Source organism: Danio aesculapii, chromosome 7 (genome assembly GCF_903798145.1).
Source record: "Danio aesculapii chromosome 7, fDanAes4.1, whole genome shotgun sequence".
Lineage (NCBI taxonomy): Eukaryota > Metazoa > Chordata > Actinopteri > Cypriniformes > Danionidae > Danio > Danio aesculapii.
Window position 1 is genome coordinate 30,955,663 of NC_079441.1, and position 16,702 is coordinate 30,972,364.

General features: G+C 37.0%; 1 protein-coding gene across 1 annotated transcript in view; it reads left to right on the forward strand.

The window, feature by feature from the left end:
• Positions 1 to 16,702, forward strand: part of lgr4 (leucine-rich repeat containing G protein-coupled receptor 4) — an 84,733-nt gene that overhangs the window by 24,242 nt on the left and 43,789 nt on the right. Inside the window, 1 exon segment of the mRNA XM_056461613.1 lies at positions 8,043 to 8,114. Coding sequence (XP_056317588.1) covers positions 8,043 to 8,114 — 72 coding nt within the window.

Sequence of the window (16,702 nt, forward strand, 5' to 3'; positions counted from 1 at the left end):
CTTTCCTAAAAAAATCTTCCAAAATATCTTCTTTTGTTAAAGATTTAAAACCACTTTAGGGTGAGGAAATGGTGAATAAATGTGTTACTATCCCATCAAGTGAGATTGAGTCACATTAATCAGGAAACATTACAGTCAAAACATATTTCAACTTGTTGAAAACTGTTGATAATCGGTGAATGCCATTAATCTAAGACAATTCCAAGTCTTGCAGGTTGATTCTAAGGTCTTGTCTGCTAATAGGTTTTTGTTTGAAAACTGGTTTAACATTCCATTCATATTGAGTTGGCATTTTGAGAAGCTTTTTGAAAATGCTCTCTGCATTTCAAAATATTGTTGTAAAAATTGTGACAACAGAAGCTTTTGAAAATCATGTTGCATTTTTGTCATTTGACATTTGACAAATCATGCAAACTCCACACAAAAAGGCCTCTTGGTTCAGCCAGGACTCAAACCAGCAACCGTGCTAACCATTTATGGCCCGTTTCCACGGGTGGTACGGTATAGTACGGGTCACCTTTATTAGGCTTTCGTTTCCACTGCCAAAAGGGTACCAATGGTGGGTGTGGTGAACGACAAAGTTTCAGTCGACGTCATTCTCACTCGAGGAAATGTCAAAGTAAAGCTGTGCGGGTCGTTCACATATCATATGAGAAGCACTTCTCAAAAAATAGATACTTTATACTTGTGTATAAATGTTCATTACTAAACTTTCTATGAACAAGATTTGATTATAAATGCAGATCAGTGATCGAAATGCGAAATAGCCTACTGTAATGTCTGTAATTGTATAAAATAAATAAATAAATGCAACATATATGAACACATACAGACCCTTACAGTCTTCGATATGATACTAATTACAGAAAAAACTACACAGGGCATACATTTAGACCTTATTTGGGTTCAAAAACAACACATAGCAACATATAGCTCAGTCAGAGCAAATATCTCATCTGTATCTTTAATCTTCGCCAGCACATGTAACCTCTTGTTAGAAAGTAATTTCGTCATTCCGAGTTCATAATAGTCCAAAAGGAGATGATAATAGTTAAACATGAGAGTTTGTTCATGTTTTAGGTTGCTGAAAAATCACTTGCTCCTTTGTTTTGTTGGGTTTCTCTTTTGTTTTTTCTCACTTCACTCTTGCGTTTGTCTATTTCTGAAAGGATCAGATGTTAGAAGCCCTTCAATAATCTCGTGCACGTTATTATCATTAGTTCAAGAAGTTCATTATTTCAAATAAAGACGCGCACGTGAGCTCTCTCGAGAAAGTGAAACTGATCACGCTTTAGACCGCCTTGTAAACAACAACGGGGCAGAGTAGATTCTGCTCTTCTTCTTGGCTGTATGGCTGTTAATCAAGACGACGACAAGGTTTATTTAAGCACAGGTTGACCATGGCTTATTATTATATGTATATATTATTATGGTGTAATATCTCAGCTGTGTATTTAAAAATGGCGCCTCTTTTGTTTTCATTATACTGGTTGTGTACGTGCTGATGACGTTTCTCTGTAAACCAAAAGCGTTCAGCTGCATGTCGAGCTCTGCCTTTTGGTACCTATTTGTTGTGCTTGGTACCCAAAAAGTGGTACAGTACGGTTCGCTTTTAGGTACCTTTTGACAGTGGAAATGGCCATAAGCTCACTGCAACGTATCGAACCGTACCGTACCACTTAGTGGAAACAGGCCATTAGCCACCATTTCGCCTCACAGTTGAATCTGCTCTTCAGAATCCAGAAAGTGTGCCTGTCCACACAATTTGAATTCCCTTGCTTTAACACTGTGACTTTTTTTTTTAATATATATATTTTGAATTAATATTTGAAAGTTTCCATGAAGCTGGAATGCGTGTAGTTCGCGATTTGCACAAGTTTTTCATGCCGAGTGGTAAAAGTTTAGCGAATTTGCCCCTGAGTGTTAAGGTTGTGGACAAACAAGCTTGTTGTGCTGCTTTCAGAGTGATTAAGAGAGAGCGTGTCACGTTAAGCTCTTAAAGAATAACTGTTGGTTTAGAGTCAGGGAATGACGCTACCCTCATAGAAAATGAGGCTGTCATTCATAAATCAATGTTATCTGTCCTATAGCACAAGTTTAACTAGGCTTCTTTCTCTTTCCTGCTGTATTTTTGTTGCTATTACTGACAGGCAAGAAAAGCTGCAGTGCTCTGTTGAGACTTGACATGTTTCTGAGCTCTCCTAACACAAGGGTTTTTCTTCTTCTTCCTTCCATGTTTGTAGTATGTATTTTCCATTCAGTCACGCTCCATCTGTCGCGCTTAGGGTGGTCCTTATTTGTATTCCTAGAGTTAGTAATTTCATGACAATGCCAAATTGTATCTGCATTTGCGAGCTGAAATCCTCAACTGTTTGAGCTTGTTGCCGGATTTTACCTTCACAACACCCTGCAGGTACTACATTAGAGAGAGGTTCTACATTAGATTACCTTTTTTCCATTGGTGTTTATAACAAGATTTTTAACGTCTGGAATGAGATTAGAATGTTTTGGCTATAATTTTTTTAAATTAACATGAATCAACCTGATGGCAGTATTTCAATTGAAATATACATTATTGGTCATTTTAGGAAGAAATTGCTTCGTAAAGGGATATTAACCCTAAAAATGACAATTCTGTTATGTGTTTCTAAATGTATGACCTTCATTTTTAAGAACAAAATTATACATTTTGAATATTTTTTGGAGTTTTGAGTACACCGTTATGAACACCACCAACAACCAAAAGAAAAATTGCATGACTGGAAATTGTGTGCATTTATTTAGGCATTTGAATTGTGTTATGGGACCTTGATATTTATTTGCTTGTCAAATTTTGATGTTTACATTTTTATTTTCTACAGTATAACAAAGTGACTTTTATTTATTTGACATTTTAGTTCTTTTACTTACTGTTTATTTGAAATAATGTTGTACACTGTTTTTGTACTGTAATTCATGCCAATCCAGACAATATATTGTTTTTAATCTCTTCGAGTCAATTGCTATTTTGGGGTTTCTGCCTGGATTTTGCCTACCCAAATTTAAAAGCTTCCTAAAACAACACGCAGAGGTGAGGTGTAAATGCAAAGGTTTGGTATCATTTTAAAGGAAACCCTTTGAATTTTTATAAAACACTTTTGAAAGTGATTAAAATAATTGTATATGTTGTCTGTGTTAGAGGCTTTTTTTGGAAACTCAAATTTGAAAGTGTACCTTTTAGATTCTGTGTGGTGGTTCCTGCACATCTCAGTAATCATAGGAAAAAAGAAAAATGTCTCTATCATAATCTATTCAAAAGTTATCCTATTCCAACTGATGAGAGAACGGAAGCACTTATGGGGGTATTAGGCCAGTACGGACCTTTAAAATTTAAACAATACGGAAATAAATGACGTTACGGACCTGGTACCGAGTTGATACAAACTATGCACATTTTATTTGTGAGGTTATTGTCTGTATAAATAAATACACTGAACATACATTCATTCATTAATTCTCCTTCGGCTTTGTCCCTTATTTATCAGGAGTCGCCTATTCCGGCATATGTTTTACATAGAAGATGCCCTTCCAGCCGCAACCCAGTATTGGGAAACATCCATACTCGTTCTCACACACGTGCACACACACACGGGCACACACACACGCACGCACGCACACACACACACTCATACACTACGGCCAACTTAGTTAATCCAATTCACCTTAAGCGCATGTCTTTGGACTGTAAGGTAAAAAAGGATTTAATTATAATATTATTGAAGTAAATTTGACAAGAAAATACTATATGAAATACTTTATGAAATACTTTTTATAAATAAATGAAATTTATTTGCAGTTTCTTAGTGAAAATGATTTTACATCTATGTGTAGAAGTTCGAGACATTTGTGATTGACTTTGGTGCAGTAAGAATGAGACGTATCACTTTTCGGTCCAGATCCTAATGCACAAATAACAATTGTGCTATTTCAGCATAACTTAAAATGCTGTGGAAATGGAGTCATTCAGTCAAAAGCACAGTCTTTAAGAGCATGCGTTATCAGTCTCATAGGATAGAGTTTCCTTCAGTGAAGGCTCCAGTAGGCCTCTGTCTCCGTCCCTGTCTTTGTCACAGCAGTGCGGCCCCTGGCCCCTAATGAGGAAACCTGCTACTCAGGGATAGAGATCACATTCACAGACCCAAACACACATACTCTTCTTTCTCTCTCTCTCTCTCTCTCTCTCTCTCTCTCTCTCTCTCTCTCTCTCTCTCTCTCTCTCTCATCCTGCTCCCAGGCACCCCAGCCAAAAAACTAAGAGAGTTTGCAGTGGGGCGAAAGGCTGCGGGTGTGGAGGAGTGTGTGTGTGAGTGTATGTGTGTGAGTAAAGGAGGAACAGGACTGTCAGTAATACATAATGTATCCAGAGGACCACCGGGACCGCTGCACAAATAGGGGCCCAGGGACGCCACCGAGAGAGAAAGAGAGAAAGAGCAAGTGATAAGGAATGAGAGGAGAAAAAGGGAGTGTTCTGGTGCTACTTGGTCCATTGAAAGCAGCCTGAAGGGTAATTGGGATAAGGCAGGTAACCTCAGATCAAAAAAAAAAAAGATAGCTTAGCAATGGAAGGGTCATAGCTGCGAGGGGGGATCGAGAGGCCTCTTTGGGAGCTTGTGATGGGGGGTAATCTGATACACAGTGTGGCTAGAGGCCTTCATGTTCATGTATTTGCTTTCAAGACTCAAGACAGCCCTTGCAAATTAAATCCAAGATGGTGGATTCTCTCGTCCCTTGCTTTTTGTCATCTTTCAGGGTTGGGGGTGTGTCTTATTAGCTTGTGTAGCATGTTTGTTGGTCTCCGTCTCCACGTCTACTGTGTGCGGCCTCGCTTTTGAAGCCACACATAATGGATTCCTAATCAAGATCTCTCTCGGCCCCAGCTGAAAAAACCTGCCCGGGCTTCAGTGCATCTCCTCCAGAACAAAGACAAACACACACACACACATACACACAATTCTGGCTGGAATACGGCAGGATAAATAAACAAGTGGGCCGAGATGTATAACAAGGAGAATGCCACATGAAAACACACTTCTTATGATTTACATGTGCTGGTTCACATTTCGTTTTGGCGAGTTTGTGTTGTGGCGTCTCTAACGGAGGGTGTTTTAAGGTCAGTGTTCTGACCTCTCACTGTCGATCTGCCATTTGCTTCTCTTGCTGCCCACACACTTCACCTTTCAGCCCAAATGGAAAAAGAGAAAGAGAGAGAGGAAAACACTTTGTGTACTGCCTGCATTTTTGTCATGCTGCTACATGCTATCTCTCCGTCTCCTTGACAGCCTCTTCTCTCTCTCTCACACGCGCTCTCTATTTCTATCTATGTCTATCTTTCTCTCTTTCTGTCTTTATGCTCAGAGCCTCATTGCCTTAGGGAGAGAAGGAGAGACAGATAGTTTCATAGAAAATAAGAGAAGAAAAAAAAGAATCAGGGAAAACTAGAGGATTTTACTCAATTAAAAGAGTAATTCACTGTCATGCGTTCACTTCAATACTGATTTATACATCTTTTTTATGTAGCTTAAAATTCATAATAAATGTATTGCAGACAACATTCTTGAAGCTTTTCACCATTTAACATTCATTATGTGGAGGAAAAGAGTCTGTAAAGCTGCATGTATAGAGATCAAGAAAGATTAATGGCGTATTACAGATCTAACTAAATTCAGATGATTTAGCTCTATTTAGTCTAATCTTTAGAGTTTTGTGTATACTAGACTATTCATTTTTTATCCACTGTCTCTTTAGATGAATATTATATCAGGATTGAGTTTGTAATGGGATTGAAATCTTTAAGGACTTCATGATTCGATTCTAAAAGGATTTTTAGGCCACATGTTTTCCATTTTTTACATTTACATTTTAAACAGATTTACAGTTTCTATGCTTAATGTTTGGAATCTCTGTACGAAAGCCATCTTAAAAGACAATCATCTGGAATGGAGTGCACCGTAATGGTGACATACGATTTTGTTGTAGTCTGTGTCCATCAGGATTCAATGCTAAGTATTTTTTTCTATTGGCCCGATCGGGCCAGTGGTTCAGATTTTTACCTGCCCTGCCAAAATTTTTACTGGCCCCACCAAAAGAAAGTTAATAGCTATTTCTTAGCCATGTATTTTAAATAAGGTCTTTAAAATTTACACTTTAAATATTTAAATATTTAAAATATTAAATATTTAAAATAAATTAAAATTTGGTATTTTAAATTTAAATGTTAATAAATGTAAAATGAGCAAAATTCTAAGTGTTATGCAAACAAAAAAGTATGGAAAACTTGCAGGTATTTAATTGCAGTTCTAAATTATTTAACAAAAGGTGGCTGACTTGCCAAACTGATGGCAAACTGCGCAAAACATCAGTTTTCTGTTGTGATGTACCCACGTAATGCAGCATGGCATTGCATATGACGACAGTGATGAAGACAATTATGATAAGGAGATGGTTAGGAGGCCATGATGGATAGAGGCCAGTGGGAAAGTTTGGCCTGGATGCTGGGGTTAAACTCTATACCCTTTTTTTTTTTTGAAGAAGAACATCCTGGGATTTTTAACGACCACAGAAAGTACCTTGGTTTAACGTCTCATCCAAAAGACGGCGCTCACTGAGCAGTATAGAGTCCCCATCAATATACTGGGGCGTTAGGACCCACACAGATCACATGTTGAGCACCCCCTGCTGGTCTCACTAACACCACTTCCGGCAGCAACCTAGCTTTCTCATGTGGTCTCCCATCCAGGACTGAGCAGCCCTGCTTAGCTTCTGTGGGCGACCATGTGAGAGTTGCGGAGAGCTAGCTGCAATTATCTGTTTGTTCAAATGAAGCTAATTTGGCAGCTTGCTTATGTGTGTCTGTCAACGCTTATTATTTTTCTCTTTCAATATCGTGGCCGTGCAGGCCTGCACCATCACAAACTAATTTGGATCTTTCAGAATTGATTCCGAATTGTTAGAGAAAGAATTGCAATGCATTGATTAATTAATTTTTTTTCTCCAACCCCTAGCTTGTAATAGTTCTCAGTAACCTTTTGCTAATAATCATTTCATAATTTAAAACTTATTGCGCAACCCACTTAATTAATGTGTACACCAGAAATCAGGATTTTTTATATAGAACCAAAATTTAAAACCTAGGGTCACCGTTATTATGCAGTATATTGATATAAAAGAATGTTTTGAGATTGGTGTTGCATTTTATTTGATGCCAGCAATATTAGTTTATGGTGAATAAGTATAAATTGAATTGAAAGACTTGAAATAATCCTCTGATGTCATACTTGCATGACAAGAGAGGTAAATCAGGTAAATAGTGCAGCACTGATGTCATCAAATGCACGTTACTTTTTTCAATTATTGTTGCGTGATCTCACTGTCTGATCTGGATTCAGGTTTTATCTGTCATCACAGACATACAGATCTCTGTTTGAACTTGTAAAGCGTGAACATCAGCTCTGGGAGGAACCGCTCAAAGAAATGTATCAAATAGAAATAATGTACAGTATGTAGGCTTATTGGGTTTTATTTTTAAATTAAGTCAAATGAGTCATTTTAGTTTGTCTTTTCTTTATCATAAGTGTCAACTTGTTTCACATTTACACTTTTATTATTATAATAAGCTTGAACTCAGCTTATCGTTTTTGCCAAGGTTTGAAATGCCATTATATTTTCACATGCCTTTTATTTATGTATTTTGTTATGAAATCTTGAAAATAAATTGAGTACTGCTCTTGACATTACCAAGAAATCTGTTTTAAATGATTGTCCACACATGGCCAGATTTGTTGGTAAGTCAGGTCAAACCTAAAGTGAGTCTAATTACAGTATAAATAATCGGTGATCCCTTTTTTCCATTATAAAATGGTGACGCAGCCAACCAGAGAATATATACAGTATCTGAAAAAGAAAATGCATCTAAACAGAAAATGTAAATGTTTGTGCTTTATTAAACAGTAGAAATGCAACTGCTAAACCACTAACCATGAGCATTTGTTCTTTTGTTTCCATAGGGACATCAGCATGAACAACATCACTGAGCTGCCTGCTAATGTCTTCAGAAACCTGCCGTATCTGGAAGAACTGTGAGAATGAATTCTGCTTTTCCCCCTATTTTTTTTTTTACTTTATCCATCATGCTCTTTCTTCGTCTTTTTTCATATATGGTTGATATTGTCCTCAAATATCAGCATGAAAAGATGATGTGGAACATCTCCATGATTGTTTTAAACAATCTTTTGCTCTGTCTTCAATCTTGAGTATTGCCCTATTTCGTAATATTTTGCCTATGTTGAGATTTAGAAATATTTATAGAACTGCAGAAACAAATTTAAAGTTACATACACATGGCATCCATTAAATCGCTGCTGTCTTCAGTGTCAGCTTGTTGGATTACATGCACTCCATTGTCTTCGGTTGTTTTGGTGGTCGCCACATTGCGTCGCTGTCCATTTGCACAAATTAAAGTCTGCTCAACTTTGACATGCAGTCGTTGTTGCTCATGTAGCCTCAGATCACCAGCTGTTATTGAAAGCAAATGACTTCCAGACACTGTTAATACATGACTACTTTTATATAAGGCTTCAAACTCTGAAATTCAGCCACATGGATGTTCAGTACAACAGCATCATCACAGTTCTGATAACGCTTTGTGTTCTGTATAATAGCGCAACAATATAATGTTGTTTGATTCACGTATAAACATGCATATTAGATCTTGAGGGCCCCAATGTAGTTGCAACACAACTCTTTTTATTGTTTATATGATGTTAGTTCACCTATCTTTTACATAATCATCACAGTCTTTACCTAATTAAGACACGACTGACCTTATCAGAGCTTATTAAATGTCATACAAACATGGTCAGGTTTAAAAAAGTACAGTGCCCCTATGCCCATACAATACATAACAGTAGTGTTTCCTGGCTCTTCATACATCAGCTTGGTTATTTTAGTTTTAGATTTGATTTTTGCTGAGCATTTGCCGATGCTGCTTTATGGACCATTTGCCAATTACATCCATTGTGCAAAAAACATACACAATGTCAAATAAATGTGTTTTGGAGGTTTTAGTAAAAGCATAGTAGACAGACTTATTCAGTTACACAATTATTTGAGAAATACGAAATATTGTAATATCCCCACTGACACACAACATCATAAGACTTTAACATTAGGTTAGATTTAGGTAGCCAGCTTCTAAGGACAATATTATTTCGAAGTCCATTAACAATGCAAAATGACGTTGACATTTTGTTAACATTAGGTTGTGTTGAAAAGTAATCAAAATCCAACGTCAAGGCAACATCTTAAACCAACGTCATATTGACGTTGAATGCTGACATTTAGTCGTCAAGTATGGCAACCGAAATTCAACATCTGATAGACGTCATATTGGTAACATCCACAAAACTTCAAGCTGTAGCATCATTATGATATTTTGTTTTAGGTTACGTTGGTAAGTAACCAAAATGCAACGTCTGTCCAACGTTGAACATTAACGTCAGTCTGGCTTTGGGTTCTAACCCAATTTTCATTCCCAAGCAAAATGCAACGCCCCACACTGTTGGGGTACAACGTCAATCTGACATCATGTGCCTGCTAGGTAGCTTTGTTTCACATTCTAATTTTCACATTCCAGTTTTGTCATCCTAAGGTTTGTAGTTTATGCCTAGTGGCCAGACTGACTTGCTACTTCTATATCACTAATATAATAATTATATATACAGTACATATTTATTTTAGGAAATATAAATGTGTGCTCATACATTTTGAGTGTGATTCTAGTTAAAACAAACTAAATATTTTTTATTAAAATATACAGTCATGCCCAAAATCATTTATACCCCAGGGATGTATAATATAAATAGTCTAAAATATATGATGGCCTTTAGGGTTTACTTTAAAAAAGTATGAAGACTACTAAGAATAAGCGGGTGACAGATTTGGCCACACACAGCACAATCACATCTGGAAGAGCCTCATAGCTTACAAAGTATTAGAGACAAAGTCATAGAGTCTCAGGGTGCTCCGGGTGTCAGATGTCACCAGTTTGGCTTTTGAAGCTACATCATTCATTGTGTATTAATGGCGTTGAAAGAACAAACATGTGCCATTTTACAAAATTCTGGAGTGCCTCTGTCAGTACTTCTGAAGTCAGTTTTGAACTCTTGCTGGGTGTGTCTGATGTTTTTGCATGTTTGTCTTTTCTTCGCTCATCCCGCGTCTGCCCATCTGCGGGAGGACCAGATAACATCTGTCTAAGTGATATCAGGTACCAGCGCTTCCAGACGGCTGAAATGACCAGCTCCAAAAGTCGGCTCCCCCTTGTTGTTCGCTCTTTTTTTTTTTTCCCCGACTCTTTCCTTTTTTATTCATTTGATTGGAGTGTGTTTTCGTACCCTTGTGTGTCTTTCATCCACTCCAATCTCCTCCGCTCTCATTCCCAAACAGTCCTCCAGCGCTTTGTCAAAGGCCAATTTGCTTTTCAGCGCATTGTGAGAAGGAATGCATGGCAGGAAGAAGGAGGGCAAAACAATGGTTTCTGTGACAACTGGAGTTTTGAGAAGTGTGTGCTATCTGGGAACGGGACGGGGGTGCAGGGGGTCTCCAGGACCTGCACTGCTCTGTTTTGTGCCAGATGCTCTTTGTCAGGTTGCTCATGGTTCAGTGGTCACAATGGGTGTGGTTAATCATGGGGGTCAGGAGTTCATGTTCTGGGCTTACATTTATTTTTAAACGCATACTGGACTGGGGTAACCACTCAACAGCTACATGCACATTGCATCAGCAGCTTGCCTATATCTGTACATGGAGTACAAGGAGTAAAAGAGTAAGTTTTATCTTTAACAATTACTGCAGTTTAATTGTGTAAAAATGTTTGTGAAGAAAGCACAAGAAGAAATGTAGTTTTACAAATTACTTACACTGCATTGGACAGAAATAGTCTCTTTTTCCGTGCCATAGTTTAATGATGAAGTAAGTATATTTAGTTTATAGTGAATGTCTGTTTGTGCTGTTGCTATGGCAATTACGGGTGTGGATGTCAGAACCGAGGACAATACGATACACATCTTGATGCATATCCAACAATTTGATACATTTCGTTTGCTCCAACTTCCTTTTGCAATCTGAAGTGCATCAAGTGCACAAAACGCCCAATTTGCGCTGTGTTATTCACTCGATTTGCGCCACAGGATGTTAAATTGCATTTTTGCTTTGACTTTACATGTAAATCACTCGCGCTTCATCTGCGTCTGCTTATTGCACAGGCTGAAAACTATTTTCCCCTACTTCCATGTAATGTTAGGATTGTAAGAGTTCAGATGAGACGTCATTTTTCGAGAGACACTCAAATACATCACTGCGTATGCAATGTCTGTAAGTCATGTAAACAATTAATTGCAAAGTGAAATAAATGTAATTTGATTATATAGTTTGGAATTGGATGTTTTATGAGATTATTTACAATTATTTGCGATTATTTTGCATTTAAATTAAGAAATTTGCAGGATCACAAAAATTGTGACCCTTTTGTTGATTTAGCGTTTGATTCAGCGAAAAACTAGGGGGTCTGATTAAAGATACAAAGCAACACAATGTGATTCACAAGTTCACACTTACAGATTTTTGACTGAATAGAATATGCATATTTGCCATGCAGACTGAGGGAATCAGGTTAAAGGTATGGTGGAGGCATGCTGAAAGTTGAGGGAAAAATGGAGATGGGACATGCTTGACTAGTTATAAGGGTTTTGGTCTTATGCTGATTGGATAGAATAGAACGATTGTCAATAACGAATTGGCCTTGTCAAAACATCTGCGCATGCTCTTCTCGAAATTTGTTTATAAAACATCAATTGCAATACGAAAAAGTATGATTGCTTTGTTATGTCTTTAACTGTCAGGCTAAGTTCCATCATACATATAAGCCACTATTATAAACATACAGCTTTACTATTGGGTTTTATGACAGCTTTAAATTTTGTAGTCGGCTGAAGAAAAATAGCAGAACATTAGCATATTATAAGAGAAAACTGTTCATTAAAGCATCAAAATCCCTAAAAGTTAAAATCACTAAATAAAAAAGAGATTAAACTGAAAAATATATATATAATTTGTTTATCCACATATGAAACATTCAGTAACTCATCTGAGCTAAAACATTCAGTAACTCATAGGACTGTACTAACTTACACTTAATTTGCCCATTATAATTCTCCCTTTACAGTTACTGCTGCCAAAAAAATATGTACAATTTAAAATTGCACATAAGACACATTCAGTGTCAACAACAAATATCTTAGCAAAATGAATATTTTACTTAGAATTATTGTTATATTTAATTAAAATATGTATGTATGACTTTCTATCATTTAGGGATAAAAAATATATACCTGTGACATGTCACATTTATTTTTTACTGATGCACAGAGTGAATTGGAGAAAGTTCTTATCCCTAATGGTGATGCATCTGTCACTTCCAGAGTCCCAGTCAGTCAACCATTATAACCCACAGGTTTTCACATACACATGCTCTGAGTGACATGTTTTTCATCAAACCAGTGAAATTAAAAGAGGCTTACACGCTCTGTGACCAACCCTAACAAGAGGTCTTCATAGGTCTTTTTTCTTTTTTTTTTTTTTTTTTTTGGTGATAAAAAGTTTTAAAAAGCTGGAAAATCCTGCAAAATATCAATGAAAAGAACAAGATGTAATAAAATCTTGATATTCTGGGGATGAGAGTTGATCATCCACTCTTGTACTTCTGTACAATGAATTATGTAAACACAGCAGGCTGCACAGCAACTTTATGATTGTGACCCATCTTGGACGGGAAAGCATGTCAGTTTTTGCATTTTCAAATAGTCATTCAGATGTTGGTGTTCACTAAAGTGCACTTAATGACTAGGTATTTCTTTCAAACTTTATTTTGCTATAAAATATTTTTAATCTGGACTAGAATATGCTGGAAAGATAACAGCAAATTAATTATTTATTTATATTTGTGTGTTTTTGCACGTTATTCTGATCTGCATTTAGTTTTAAAAATATATTCAAAAGGAACTGCAAAGGACTTATTTGTCCAAATAGAGAAAAAATATGATTTAAAAAAAAAAAACTGTTTTGATCATGTTGAATATTTTAAGTCCTTGGAAATCTATTAAATATAATACTGTAGGTGTTATAGGTTTAAGAGGACTTTTAAACTTTTCCAAGTTAATTAAGTTATAATGTCATGTACCATAATAAAAGCTTCAGTAATTATCTTCATATGATATTTGGTACTTTCACATGCCTATTCGGTACATTCATATTCATATATATGTGCATATATTATATAGACTATTTCCAGTTATAATATTCTGAATGCCTAATTTTGCACTAAACATGCATCGGATTCAATTTACCATTAGAATAAAGGAACAAAATCTAGCAAGGTACCATAGATCAGCACGGCTAGTTTTAGATGTCTTTTTTGTCTGGCACACCCATTACAGGTCTTTCAGTCTCTCCTAATTATTTGAGCTGAGGATCTGAATAGTTCGGACCGCTGAGCGAATCACTGGTACAACCCTTCCTACTCCCCAAAAACTGTACTTATCCAGAGCGAGCAGGAGGGCTGCCAAAATCACTCTGGACCCCTCACACCCAGCACACTGCCTCTTTGAACTTTTACCCTCTGGTCGACGCTACAGAGAAACAGTTTCTTCCCTCAGGCAATCCATCTCATGAACACTTGATGAAAATAATTGTGGAACCAACACCACCATACACTTTTATACACCTATACACTTATTTAACAACACTTTACATGCCAATTTGCACATAACAGCTGCACATATAACGTTGTATATAGTAATAAACATCTACATACACTTGTCAATCTGTTTATTTGCACTCACTACTTCTATTTTTTTTTTCTTTAAAAATATATTTATTATCTGTTTATTGTCCTGTCTCTGTAATTTTGTTGCACTGTAGAAGCTCTGTCACGAAAACAAATTCCTCGTATGTGTGAACATACCTGGCAATAAAGCTCTTTCTGATTCTGAATCAGGTGTGTTTGCTTATGGATGTGCAGAGTGCAATAAAATGTGCAGAGTTGGTGGTCTTTCAGGAACATGGTTGAGAAACAATGCCATAGACAACCATAAACACACTAACTTGAAGATGGGGAGTAATGACTTCCTGAAGATTTAGCTTAACCTTGCCATCACAAAAATTCAATAAATAACAGAATATGCAAAATATTTATTTTAAACCTTAATATTATCTTACCATATTAAATGTTTCTGTATTTTTAATCATCGAAATATGAGATTGACTAAAAAACAGCAAACTTTTCCCAACAAACTTTTAAACGTATGAATGTGTAATGTGTCACTCGAATATATAAATAAGTAAGCTGACTAAAGTAACAGATGTTCTTTTCAACATTAGTGGTGGCTCTCATGTAGAGGTGAAGGCATTGTGAGCAGAATCCCTATTTACAAAACACATTAACCCTGACAGTGCAGGAGCAGTGATGTGTATATGTGTGTGCATCTTTGTTTGTTTGTGTGTGTGTGTGTTTGACCTGTGCGTGCTGTTAGGCATCGCTGTGGAGTGGAGGAACATTCTCTGCCTCAGAGTCATGCACTCTTCTGCCATAACCACACACATACACACACACTTACCTCTCTCTTCAAACATTTCCACCCCCTCTTGACAGATAAAAAGCTGTCAAATATTAATCCGCTCTACATTTGTGTTACTGGCTTGATAAGCTGGAGGAAAGAGATTGTGTTTGTTAGTTTTTTAACTGTAGTATTTCATATTATTATTATACTTTTGTTTTACTGTAGGTGTGTTTATATTTAAATAAAATGTTGTACACAACTTAAGGATTTAAAAAATAATTATGATTAGAATGATTTAATAATTATGATTATTTTTAATAGCTTTTACAATAATAATTTTGTGTGCATGCCTTAAAAGCTGTTTATTATTTTATCATTGTGCAATATTTTCTCAAGCAGTAAATTAATTATGGCTTAGGTCTGAGGTAAACTTTGAGTGATCTGTGTACCCTACGGCACATACCTTGCCAATGCGGTTGTGAGCATTTATACTACTTACACTTCTGTTACTGCTGTGGCAATAAAGTCTAATTTATACTTCTGCATTAAGTGATCACCGTGACCCACGGCGCCTGCCTTGCGCATAGCCTTGCATTTATGCTCCTGCGTGCTGTTTGTGTTGCTCTGCAATAACACTTCCGAAAAACTAGCTGGCAGTGAAGTTTTTATGTTCCTCTGTAGCTGTGTATCATTTCAAAGGCTGCATCCTCCGAAGGATGCAGACTTCAAAGGTGAGTCCTTCGAAGTCCACACAGGCTGAACAAAGATCAGCCTACAGAGAATAGATCTCTCCCACCAGGCAACCGTAACAGCTTCTGTTAATAAGCGCTGATAAAATTTGTAATGACTTTTGTTCAAAGTGATTTTAAAATTTATTTTAAGCGATCTGAAGGCAAAACAAGGTATACAGAAGTTGGAAATATATTTCCTTTGATCCATACATGCACACATAAAAATGTAAACTGTCTATAAAATCACTCTTTAGTAGGACATGTCATACTCTTTTTGTTTTTTAACATGTGTCTAGATATCCAAGCAAAATGAACTTAATTTATATAATTAAATCAGAGTTTTCTTGTAAAAACATCCTGCCATTATCAGCGCGCAATGAATCTTGGACCGAGAAGGATCCACCAGTTGTGTCCTTCATTACCTGGGAAACGAAGGACGCATTTTGAGGCTGCATTTGAAGGAGCCTTCAAATTTTTTTAAAATGAGACAGCCTTCGTCACGCCACGATGACGCAGCTCACTTCGAATGCATCCTTCGGAGGATGCAGCCTCTAAAATGAAGCACAGCTTGTATAGAGTTTATTTGTGGGCGTTTTTTTTTTTTCTGAACGCTACCTTAATGTACAAGTAGCTAAAACTCGCTCATTCAGAGGCAGGAACCGGCGGACGTGCAGCAACTTTAATCATAAGGTAAACACAAAACAAAAGTTTCATCTGGAGCTCCTTCATAGGACTCGACACTTGTAAACACTCATTCCAACGGATTCGGGCGGCTCTCACCCCCGCCCACACTCATCAGCACTACCAAACCGACCAATCGCAGAGCTTGTGCAACTCATCAATGATTTGCTTTCAATGATTTAATTTTTTTTAGAGGTCAGCGTCAGCCATGGCGAGGGGTATGCGACCGGGCGAAGATCTAGTAGGCAAAGGGGTTTCTAATTTCAACTGTGTTAAGTTTCTTCGTCAATGTTTTGGGTTTATGCACAAATGCATGAGATGCTAAAGTAAAAGTAGCTCTCACACTTATTCAGGGAAGAAAGAGAGGGAACCATCAACTTTAATCATAAAATAAACGCAAAACAAAAGTATTCATCTGGAACACTCGTGCCACCAGCCTCGCTCCACTCCCACAGGTCTTTGCCCCACTCACACTTGTCTTCGGTACCAAGCTATGCAATCACAAATCCTGTCCTTTACATCATCGCAACGTGAATTACATTTTTTGAGAGGTGCACATTAGGGTCCATGTCAGGCTACGGCAAAGTGTATGCAAATCTGCGAAAAACTACCACGTAGACTCGATGCAGAAGTATAAAT